This window comes from Tenrec ecaudatus, chromosome 1 (genome assembly GCF_050624435.1).
Source record: "Tenrec ecaudatus isolate mTenEca1 chromosome 1, mTenEca1.hap1, whole genome shotgun sequence".
NCBI lineage: Eukaryota > Metazoa > Chordata > Mammalia > Afrosoricida > Tenrecidae > Tenrec > Tenrec ecaudatus.
In genome coordinates, this window is record NC_134530.1 from 82,395,891 (window position 1) to 82,408,668 (window position 12,778).

The window sequence follows — 12,778 nt, forward strand, 5'->3', positions numbered from 1 at the left end:
AAGGTCCGTCCTTCCTTCCTTCCTTCCTTCCTTCCTTCCTTCCTTCCTTCCTTCCTTCCTTCCTTCCTTCCTTCCATCTTTCCTTCCTTCCTTCTTTCTTTCCTTCCATCTTTCTTTCCTTCTTTCCTTCCTTCTTTTCTTCCTTCCTTCCTTCCTTCCTTCCTTCCTTCCTTCCTTCCTTCCTTCCTTCCTTCCTTCCTTCCTTCCTTCGCTCTTCCACCCTACCTGGCATGATGTCCTTCTCCAGAGACTGGTCTCTCCTGACAACATGTCCAAAGGTTTGTGAGACAAAGTCTTCCCATCCTTCTTCCAAGACACATCTGTTGGCTCTTTGGGAGTCCATGGTACTTTCAGTGTTCTCTGCCAGCGCCATAATTCAAATGCAGCAATTCCTCTTTGGTCTTCCTTATTCAGTGCCCAATTTTCACATGCATATCAGCTGATTGGAAATACATGGCTTGGGTCCACAGGTGCTCCTTAGACCTGAAAGCAGCAGCCATGCTTTTCTACACAATACATTGAGGCATTTGATCTCTTGACTGCTGCTTCCATGAGACTTGATTGTGGATCTAAGCAAGAAAAAATCCTTGACCACTTCAAGATAGTGTTGTTGGTGCGGATTCATAGCGGCCTTGTCTAAACACAATGGAACCCTACATTTTCGCCGGTTGTTGCCACTGCAGTATCAACCCATCTCATTGAGGGGCTGTCTCTTTTCCTGAACCTCGACTTTACCATCATGATGGCCTTCTCCAGGGACTGTCTCTTCTAATAATATTTCCCAAGTATGTGAGACAGTGTCTCACTAACCTCGCTTCTAAGGAGCATTCTGGCTACACTTCTTCCCACATAGATTTGTTTGTTGTTCTTCTTGCAATCCAACCTGCATTCTTCACCAATGACATCATTCAAAGGCATCCATTTTTTCTTTGGTCTTCCTTAGTCATTCAGAAAGTTTTCAAAAATGGAATTAAAAGAGCATGGGATTTTACCATGAACTTATTGAAGCACCATGAGTGTGTGTGCGTGCGCACGCACGCACGTATGTGTGTGTTGTGTCTACAGAAAATAATAATTATCAAATGAAAAACGGGTGAGATGGAAGTTCTGCCGAGTTTCGTATTCCACAGGGAGCTGCCAGTGCCCTTGTTTAAGTGGAAGACCTTTTGTAATGTGGGAAACGCGGGTGAGTGCGGTGCAGGTACAGCCGGGAGGACGATCTCCTTATAGCTCACCCCGGCCCAGCTGGTCCTTTGCCAGCTACACCTCGGGGTGCTTAGAGGCGTGTTCACCCTCATCTCCCATTGCATCTGCTGTTGGTTTGCAAGCACATGTTTTTGTGTCTCAGCCTTCCAGAATCCGTGTCCCTCTCTCATAAGCCAGACTTACGATTCTGAGAATGCTGATCCGGGGGATAGTTACGTGATGGCTGAGGTCGCTGCTGGGTGACCGCTGCTAACCACTTTTCCAAGCGAGTGCCTTTGCCACGCGTGCGTCCTTTCCTCCCGCCAGCTCTCCTCAGCATGTGCTTCCCACGAAAGCGCACACGCATGCAAGGATCTCGAACAGCAGACTTAGTTATGGACATGAGCGTAGGAAAAATCTCTTGTGTTCTTAAGTCTTTAGAATATAGTGCACTTGGGCTGATATACTTGTGCCTGCTTGTTATCCGCGTACACATTTAGAATTGCGAAAGCACTAGTTCTGTTGCTTTAGAGCAGATGTCTGTGTATTTGTTTTGGCTTTAGATGAGCAATATAAGTAAAAGTTTACCAGAATGAGTTAATGTTGAAGATCATTTCATGTATACTTGAGAAGAAGGCATATTCTGTTCTTGCTGGGTAAATAGATAGCTGTTAGGGCTAGTTGGTTTATAGTATTGTGTAAGTCTGTATTTCCTGGTTGATATTCTTTCTAGTCAGTTTATCCACTTTTGAAAGGGAGTACTGAAATTTCCAGCTATTATTGTTAAATTATTGATTACTCTCTTCCAATTTGTGAATTTTTGCTTTATTTGTTTTATAGCTTTGTATTTGGGTGTAAATATTTTTATAATTATTATTTCTTCTTTATGAATTGATTACATCATTATTAAATGTGTAATATTATTAAATGTCCTTTGTCTTTAATAACAATTTTAGCCTTTATTATCTCCTTTTAATACTATTTGTGTCGTATGTCATTGCCATTTATTTACCTTAAGCTCAATTATGCCTTTTAATTTAAAGGATGTTGCTTGAAGGTGATATTTGGTTGAGTCTTTTTTTTAACCCATTCTGCCAATTGCCTTTTGATTATGTGTTTAATTTGTATATGTTTACTATATTTACTGTGATAAGATAGGAAGTATGAATGATATCTTGCTATTTAATATATCCTAAACCATTTTGTTCTACTATACCCCAAACTACTGTATTCTTTTTTGTGATACAAGTATTATTTCAAAAAACAGAAACTTAAACTCACTGCCATTCAGTCAATTTGAACTCATAGTGAACCAATATAGGACAAGGTAGAACTGCCCTTGTGGGCTTCTGATTAAGGATTGGTGTGTCTACGGACTTACAATGTAAAGCATTATCATTGTCTTTTGGTTTTATTTGAAAACCTACAGAAAACAAAAAAAGGGGGGGGTCTCCAGGTGTAGAATTTGGGGATTTATCTGTACATCTCGAGACAATTTTTTTTAATGGTGGAAATTACAGAGAAGTAGCAAGCAAAGTCAAAAGAAATCTCCAGTTAATGTACTAGAAGCTATTGTTTTAGTTTAGCGTCAGCCTTGAGACATACATGAACTAAGTTCGTGGCATCATTGCATTGTGGACCTTTATCTGTGTTCACCTGGGAATGTACTATGTTCAATGTTTAATGCTGTGGTTGATATTTCAAAAGCTGCTTAAAAATACACGCATCTCATCATTTTTCTTCATTGTTTTTAGTTAACGGCCGCCACACTATTTGTGAGCAGAAATGATCATTTGAGACTCGGGTCTTAAGTCATCAAAAACACTTCCAGGAAGGTGGGACGCCCTGAGTCTCGGTCCACAAACTGAGAAACCCAGGAGCATCTTGGCCCCTGAGGAGCCTTGTTTCAACCGAGCCGATCCGTCCTGCACTTGCGTGCCAGCCCAGTGGTTTAGCTTGAGGCGGGCAGCTGTTGTCCTTTGACCCTTTTTCTTGAGGGACCCCTCGTCCATTCCTGGGCAATTCTGAATGTAACTCAGCTTTTTTTGAGAATCCCAGACAGATTTGGTTAAACGCTTGACATTCATGAGTTGAAAATCCAGATGGAAAGTGATCAGAGGGTTAAACTCTGGCTGTGACTGGTTTGACTTTAAGACAGTCATTGCTTTCGGTAGCCTGCTAAAACCTAACTCTCCATCGAGAGCCTCACGTCCCTCCTGCCCCCTGGCCCTTCTCTGTGGCCCTCCTTTGGCGCCTTCCTGAAAAGCAAGGGCACTTCACGCTCCGCAGGGAGAGAGCAGGAACCCCGTGGTATAAAGTCAGACCTCCTGGCAGGCCTCAGGGAACAGGGTGATCAGACCTTTGAATGATCCTAATTTTTCTAGCAAAACGATATTTTATGAGAGGTTTACTTTGTCAAAAGTGAAACACATGGACTATCCCATCCTGTGCTGCCATCCTGCCAAGATCGTTCCAGTGGGTCAGCTCAGCGTGCAGCCGCGCCAGACGGGGGTGTGTCTTCAAGCTGCTTTCCAAGTAACCACGAAGCGCAGAGGACGTGTTTAATATAAAGTCTGTTTGTCTGTTGTTGCTGTTGTTGTTGTTGTTTAAGCTGGGATTCCCAGAGTACTCAGGAGATGTAGAGCTATATATCTGTCTATATAAAACAAAGGTCATGGTGGTGAATTTCTGACTAGTTTCCTTTTGCTGTGGGGATTTGATAACTGGTTTTAACCATTAATGTGCGGGGCTACCTGTCCCCAGAACTGTACAGTATTGTGGCTTCCCTCACTCTAATAAGAGTAGCTGATGTTACATTTTTCTTGTTTAAAAAAATGTTAGAAGCGATGAATGTATATCTAAAAGCCTCAACTAGTAAAAGAAATTAATTATTTATTTTTAAACATTTTATTAGGGACTCATACAACTCTTATCACAATCTATACATAAATCAATTGTGTAAAGCACATCTGTACATGTTTTGCCCTCATCATTTTCAAAGCATTTGCTCTCCACTGAAGCCCTTGGCATCAGGTCCTCTTATTTTTTCCCCTCCCTTTCCCCTCCCCCTCCCCCCTCCCTTATGAGACCTTGATAATTTATAAATTCTTATTTTGTCATAGCTTGCCCTGTCCGATGTTTCCCGTAACCCCCTTTTCTGTTGTCCATCCCCCAGGGAGGAGGTCACATGTAGATCCTTGTAATCGGTTCCCTCTTTCCAACCCACTCTCCTACCCTCCCAGTATCGCCACTCACACCCCTGGTCCTGAAGGTATCATCCGCCCTGGATTCCCTGTGCCTCCAGCTCCTATCTGCACCAGTGTACATCCTCTGCTCTATCCAGATTTGCAGGGTAGAATTCGGATCATGATAGTTGGCGGGGAGGCAGCATTTAGATCATAAATCTTTATGGGAGTAGAAAGCCTCTTCTTTCTCCTGTGGAGCAGCTGGTGGTGTCGAACTGCTTTTCTTGCGGTACTTAGAGCCCAGTGCATAATCCCTACACCACCAAGCCTCTTGCACAGGGTTTTAGTTCCTTTATCATTTCTTTTGCTATTTTTTGTTTTAGTTATCCTCTTAATGCCTGTCTCCCTGATTACAGTTAACGTCTTACTTTATGACAGACGAGTTCAGGCTCATGGTAGTTTAGTTGAAGAGTTTAGAACTACTTTTCCTCAAGTCTAGCATTTCCCCTGCTCTTCCTTCGTGCTCTGAATGTTATACAAAGTTCATCTTTTATAAGCGTATCACTACAGGTTTATAAATTTTGCTTTTATGTAATTGTCTTTTAAGTTAGAAAATGAGGTACAAACAAAACAATACTACATTTGACTGTATTTTTACTCTATTTTACGTGTAGCTACCTTTTCCTAGGCTGCTTATTTCATCATGTAGAGTTGAGTTTCTGTCTAAGGCCCTTCATTTTACCTGCAAAGACTCCCTGTGTTAGTATATCTGTCAGATCAAATCTGCTAGTGAGGAATCCTTTCAGGTTTTATTTAACTAGAAATGTCTTAATTTTTCCTGTTTTTAAAGGATAATTTTGCTGGATATTGAGTCGGAATTGACAGTCTTCTCCCCCTCCTTCCCCCCCAAGCTGCATCCGTTTGTTGAAACATTTCCGTAGGTATTCCATCGATTCTTATGGCCTCATTTTTCCCAGTGTCCTCAGTGCAGTTTGAGTTCAAACTTGGAGTACTCACTACTCCAATACCACCAGTTTTTGATCCTATGCTGCCTGCTTATATGGTTAAATGTTGACAAATTATTTTTAGTACCGTGAGTGTATATTCCTTCTATCTTCTTTTGATTCATCTGCATTGTTTCGTGTTACATAGAATCCTTCAGTATTACTACTCAAAGCTTGAATTTTTCTTTCAGTTCTTTTTACTCTTTTGACAGTTTTATTGTGATATGTTTAGGTGGGGGTATTTTGATACATATTCTATATTAGATTAAAGGGTTTTTTTTCCATGAATTTTGGGAATTTTTCAGCCAATATTTCTTCAAACACTCTGCCTACCTGTTTCCTCTCTTTTTCTGGGACCCCATTGTGCTTCCACTGGTGTGCGTGATGGTTTCATGGAGATTTTGTTATTTGATTCATTCTTTTCCATCTATCCTCACACTCAGTAATCGTCGCTATCCATCTTCAAATTTGGTGATTCTGTCTTCTACCAGCTCAGGTCTGTTCGTGAACACCCCATGTTAATTTTTCACTTGTTATTTGAAATCTAAATTTTTTGAGTCTTTTTCTCATTTTTAACTCTACTGATCATGTCTATTTGGTGAGATATTGTTTAAATATTTTCTTTTAGTTCTTTGAATGTACTTACAAACAGCTGGTTTATAATTGGTGTCTATGTTATCCAAAATCTTGCCTTCCTCAAGGACCATTTCCACTGATGGTTCTTCTCTCACCCCCTACCCCACCCCCGACATGCCATACTTTTTTTGTTTCTTTACATGTCTCTTAATTATTTCTTGGAACCTGGGCATTTTAAATAGTAAGTTTGGGCTACTCTAGGAATCACATTCCCACTTTCCCCTGATTTGTGTTTGCTGCTCTTGTTTTTTTGTTAGCTGGTTTTCCTGAACCACTTCCATATGTTCACATTGTTCCTATGACCAATGAAGTCCCTGGCAGGTCAGCTTAGTGATCGGCTAATGAGCTTTCTTTAAATGTCCTCATAGGTCTCTTCGCCTTTGGCAAGGCACTGTGTGGTTTTGGAGTATGCCTTTAGTGCTTGAGGAAGCAGTTTTCAACAGTGCCTTCGGCTTCACTTCCTGCTTGTGCAGAGCACTATCAGCCAGTGGTGAGGTATCCGGGCCTTCTCAGTTCTTTCCTGGGCCCAGAAGCCTAGCATATCTGATGGTGTGGCTGGGTGCCGGCCCGTAATGACCCAGTGCACCGAGAAAGAAACACTGCCCTTTCCCGGGCCAGCTTCAAAACTGTTGGGAGGCTTGAACCCAGTCGTCCAGGCCCGGTGTCAGTCCATCTGGTTCAGGGCCTTCTTCTTTCTCACTGCCCCTCTACTTTGCCAAGCATGATGTCATTTTTGATTTCCAGGACTCTACCAGAGATGTTCAGAGCCCTTTGTGTAACTCTTATTCCTTAACTTTTCTTGTCGATTTTGCCAACTTATTTGCCCCACCTGTCATGACTGCCTCAGGTAGGTGCAATATGAAGCAGCTGTTGTTGATGGTTTCCCACAAGCATTCTCTATTTGTAGTGCATGGACTCTGAGTCATGTCACACAAAGACACTCCCTGGGAGTAGGTTTCCAGGGCATTGCTCCACATGTCCAGTGAACACAGTTCTCTGGCCCTGGGGCTATAGAGGCTCTCCAGACCGGTTCTGTGCCTACATAGCCCATGGGTAGGTGTCACAGTGGGAAGGGTGTGGCTGCTGACCTTTGCTAAGATCAGGGGAAGGAGAAAGAATCAAGGTCATCAGAGTCAGTTAAACCTCACTGCCACTGGCCAATTCCTATGACTCAGAGGTCAGACATGCCTCCATCCTCCAACCTTTACACCCATTCTGACATCAACCGCCCCTCCCACAACCCTTCCTACGCCTCCATTTATTGCATTGAGCACACAGAACTCACAAACAATACTCATTGTGGTAGTTACATAATCTGTTGTCAATTTGAGAGGATTAAGAGTGAAGGGGTGGCGTTTAGCCTGTCAATCAGGTGGCAGCTTGATGACCTCGTTTGGAGGCACTAAGGAGATAAATAGCTCGCTGGAGGCAGGACATGGGCTCACTCTCTGGGAGACATTGCAGTTGACAAGCCACATGGAGACAGGCTGATAGCAGCCAGAGTCTCAGAGCCGGAGAAGCCACGTGGAGACTCCTGCCAGCGCTGAGTTTCTTACGACACCACTGGATCCACAAGACTTCCCACCCACTGACCTTTGATCTTCCTGCATTTGGCATCCTTGAATATTTTTTGTAAGCCAGAAAAGGACTTTGTAGATTGGTCTCAGACATATGGGCTAATATCGGACTTATAGACTTGATCTGGACTGGGCTGGGAGACTTTCTTAATGTGCAACTACTATATATATAAAACTCTTTCTAATATACATATGAGTGTCTATGAATTTGTTTCTCTAGTCTACCCAGACTAACATACTCATGATTGGGGCTTATTGGAAAAGTAACACATTACACTGTAAATCAAAATTGTCTGCCATCGTGAGTAGATTCATTGCCATCATAGTGACCCTATAGGACAGAGTAGAACTGGTCCAGCGGGTTTTCGAGACTTTAAATCTTGCCAGCAGTAGACGGCCTCGTCTATCTTTGCCTCACATTAGCATAGTCCTGTGCACTGAACTGCTAACCACAAGGTCAGCAGTTTGAACCCACCCGCTGTTCTGTGGAAAGAAGATGCCTTATTCCCGGAAAGATTGAAAGTCTCAGAAACTGCCCAACAGGGACAGTTCTGCTCCGTGCTTTAGGGTCACTGTGAGCTGGACTCCACTGGATGTCAGTGCATTGCGGGTTATCTCGTCATTTGGGTGGGCGTCACAAAGACGAAAACTCTACTCTGGAATTCAGAGCATGGCAGAGCAGTAGGTCGCCAGTTGTCATGTTGCTGATTGAGACTGCCTGAATGTTGGGAAAAGGGATAGGGATTCGGCGCGTTAAAATGGCACAGAACACACTGATCTAACCAAGGTTTACATGGCTTTCTCAAGTAATTTCCTCAGATCACTGCATGCCTTTGTTTCAGGCCCAAAGTTCATAAAATGTTTATTTTTATAGTTTTTGCTTGTATTCACATTGCTCTTGTGGACATGTAGGTTTTTGGAATTATGAAAGTGCTCATGTTCCCTATTTTTGTCATTGGCATTGAAAATATCTTAGACATTTAACACAACTTCTTGTTGCTGTTTTTTTAATTTTTTGATTTTTTTTCTTGTTTCTGTTTATTCTTTTGAAAAATTATTCATGTTTCCCTTAGTAATTTGTGTCAGTGGATGTTTATTCAGTTCTTACTATGTTGTATCAAATAAGTGCCTCGTAATGGATTGATTTTGGTCGTCCTCGTCCCCGTGCCGATTTCTCTAACACGTCCAGCACTCAGTGAGCGTTGCTCTGGTCCCGTGACTTGACGTCAAGCCTGGTTGCAGGAGGGAAGGTGGTCAGGGCTCAGTTCCTGTGTCCAGGAGCGCCCAGGGGAGCTCACAAGGAGGAGGAAAGCTCGACAATCACAAGGAAACTTAACTGCTGCGTAACAAAAGCTCCTACTTGAGGCGTGGAGGTGCTGTCTTGGTGAGCTTAGCATCTGGCACACTGCTCACTTGCAAGATTAGCATCAGCATCACATGATCATTTTTATCTTTCCATGTTCATTTTTACACTACAGAGTTATCTGTACAAACTGCAAGTTTGAGCGTGTCATTCCTGCCCCTTTTCTAACCCTCGTCAACCACCAGTTAAAATACCGCATTCTTCCCTGCTGGCCTGCCCCTCTCACGCTGAACTGATATCTGTATTCATGGTATTGGCCTCTGGTCAGTCCCTCAACATGACCACGTTATTTCTTATCTCAGGGTCGTTGCCCATGTCATTTCCTTTGCTGGGAGCGCTGGTTCCCCAGCTCTTTGCTTGGCGAACGTGTCACTCTGGGTCTCAGTGAGATGGCACGCAGCACGACTTCCCTCCTTCCCTCTGTTTTCCTTCCTAGAATGTCCCCGTGTGTTTGTAATTTTATTCATTCCTGTGTTTGCCTTCTCTGTATCTGAGTAGAATATAATTTTTATGAAGACTCCTCCTAGAATATGTCCTCATAATAAATATTCTTAAGCATTTATAGCTAATATTTTATAGATTATAAAGTGCACATTTATCCATGCCTGTAAATGTGATATAAGTAATAGTGTGCATAGGTGTATTTATCAGTGAGTAGAAAGTACTCAGGCAAGATGTGCATGTACATGCAGGTGGCTGAGGGGCTTCCCAGCCCTGCCCTGTGCTGGTGCTCCGGTCGCTGTGAAGGAATGTAGACTATGTAAGTGTAACGCAGTTTGTGAAAAGGGCCAAGAGTATAATCAAATAAGATATAAGAGAGCACTCAGCACCCGTTTATACGCTTTTTTTTCTTCTTACTTTTATTGGGGGCTCTTACATCTCATCAGAATCCATACATTCATCCAGTGTGTCAAGCACATTTGCACATGTGCCACCGCCATCATTTTCAAAGCATTCTCTTCCCACTTGGGCCCCTGATATCAGCTCCCCAATCCTTCCCCCTCCCTCCCCTGCCTGCCCTCCCTCACAAACCCTTAATATGTTATAGATCATTTTTTACATATCTTTCATTGTCCTCCGTCACCTCTCACCCATTTTTCCATGGTTCAACCCCTGAGAGGGGTTTATAGGTTGTTCCTTGTGATCGATTCCTCCTTTCTCCCCCCACCCTTCCCTGATCCTCCTGATATCTCTATTATCATTGTTGGCCCTGGGGTGTTTATCTATCCTGGACTCCCTGTGTTGCGGACTCTTACCTGGAGCAGTGTGCATATTCTGGTCTAATCCGATTTGTAAGGTAGAACTGAGGTCATAAGAGTGGGGGGAAAGACGCACCAAAGAGCTAGAGGAAAGTTGTTTCTTATTTCTTCCCTGTGACTCCTCTGTAGGGGGATGTCCAATTGCCTACAGATGGGCATTGGGTCTCCACTCCATGCCCCGCCCCAATTCACCTTGGGTATGATTTTGTTCTGGGTCTTAGATGCCTGGTACTTGATCCCATCGACACCTTATGATCACATAGGCTGGTGTGCTTCTTCTATGTGGAATTTGTTGCTTCTCAGCTAGATGACTGCTTGTTTATCTTCAAGTCTTTAACACCCCAGACACTGTATCTTTTGATAGCCTGGCACCATCAGCTTTCTTCAACACATTTACTTATGCGCCCATTTTGTCTTCAGCGATCATGTTGGGAAGGTGAGCATCACAGAATGCCGGATTGTTAGAACAAAGTGTTCTTGTGTTGAAGGAGTACTTGAGTCGAGACCCAATGTTTATCTGCAATCTTAATTCTTAACATAAAGATTTGAGTACATAGATCTATTTTCCCATCTACATATATAAATATATTTGCATTGTACATGCTTTTATTTAGACCTCTATAAATGTCCTTGGCCTCCTAGTTCTTTCCTCTATTTCCTTTAACTCTCCTCTTGTCCCACCATCACGTTCAGGTTTAATAATTCTTCGCTGCTACATTGCCCTTGATTACCCATCTGTACTTTTAAAGTTACTAAGGACCCCAATGGGTTTTTATTTTTGGTGTGTGTATATATTATTTTCTATAATGGAAATTAAAACTAAGAATGTTTTCATCATTTAAAAATGCATAATAAATCCATTGCATATTAATCTAGCATATCTTTTATGAGAACTAGCTATAGTAAAGTGAGTGGCTTTATTTTACATTTTCATGAAATGCCTTACTGCCTGGCTTAGCCAAAGGCAGCAGAAACATAGCTAGGAAGAGGTCGAGCTAGAGCTAGAGTCTGTCTCTTTCCAGTTCTCTTGAGCTACATTGCCCTTTGTCTAAAACACTTAGCTCTTGCCTGATCGTGTTCTTACAATAGCATATTGTGTTTTTCCTAGAGAGCATGAGTGGTTTAAACAAGATTTGTCCAGTTACTTATTCCCCGAAGACCCGTCCTATGATGCTAACGTCATTGATGACGAGGCTGTCAAAGAAGTGTGTGAGAAATTCGAGTGCACAGAATCAGAAGTAATGAACAGTTTATACAGCGGGGATCCTCAAGACCAACTTGCGGTGGCTTATCATCTTATCATTGACAATCGGAGAATCATGAACCAAGCCAGCGAATTCTACCTCGCCTCTAGCCCTCCCACTGGCTCTTTCATGGATGACAGTGCCATGCATATCCCCCCAGGCCTGAAGCCTCACCCTGAAAGGATGCCGCCCCTTATAGCAGACAGCCCCAAAGCAAGGTGCCCACTGGATGCACTGAACACGACAAAACCCAAATCTTTAGCTGTGAAAAAAGCCAAGTGGCATCTTGGGATTCGAAGTCAAAGCAAGCCGTACGACATTATGGCTGAAGTTTACCGGGCGATGAAGCAGCTGGATTTTGAATGGAAGGTAGGATGCTGGGACGTATTAGAACTGCAGCCCACGGTAACCACCACACCAGTAGCACCATTTAAAAACAGTTCCCATTTCTGGAACAATTGTATGTCAACAAAATTAAAACAAAAAGATGCTACTGTATATACTTGTGCATAAGCTAAGTTTTTCAGCACATTATTTTTCTTTCTTAAATCATTTTATTGGGGATTCGTACAACTCTTTATCACAACCCATCCATCCATCCATTGTGTCAAGCACATTTGTACATTTGTTGCCATCGTCATCCTCAAAACATTTGCTTTCTACTTGAGCCCTTGGTATCAGCTCCTCATTTTCCCCCTCCTTCCACACCCTCCTCTCCCACATGAACCCTGGATAATTTATAAATCATTATTATTTTGTCATGTCTTACACTGTCTGACATTTCCCTTCACCCACTTTTCTGTTGTCCATCCCTAGGGAGGGGATTATATGTAGATCATTGTGATCGGTTCCCCCTTTGTACCCCCACCTTTCCCTTCCCCTCCTGGTATCGCTACTCTCATTATTGGTCCTTAGGGGTTTATCTGTCCTGGATTCTCTGTGTTTCTAGCTCTGTCTGTACCAGTATACATCCTCTGGTCTAGCCAGGTTTGTAAGGTAGAAATGGGATCTTGATAGTGGGGAGAGGAAGCATTTAGGAATTAAAGGAAAGTTGTATGTTTCATGGGTGCTGTACTGTACCCTGACTGGCTCATCTCCTCCCCGTGACACTTCTGTAAGCGGATGTCCATTTGCCTACAGATGGGCTTTGGGTCTCTACTCCGCACTCCCCCTCATTCACAATGATATGATTTTTTTCTTCTTTGATGCCTTGTACCTGATTCCATCGACTCCTCATGATCACTTCAACACATTTTTAATGTGTTTCTTTTGGTAAAATTAGGTGTCTCGACTGATATTCGAGTCGGCATATACTTGAGTTTATA

At 42.8% G+C, this 12,778-nt stretch overlaps 1 protein-coding gene across 1 annotated transcript in view; it reads left to right on the plus strand.

The window, feature by feature from the left end:
• PRKAA2 (protein kinase AMP-activated catalytic subunit alpha 2) overlaps positions 1-12,778 on the plus strand; it is a 60,258-nt gene that overhangs the window by 40,061 nt on the left and 7,419 nt on the right. The window contains exon 7 of the mRNA XM_075556738.1: positions 11,318-11,822. Within this exon, the coding sequence (XP_075412853.1) occupies positions 11,318-11,822 (505 nt within the window). The remainder of the gene's footprint in view (positions 1-11,317; positions 11,823-12,778) is intronic.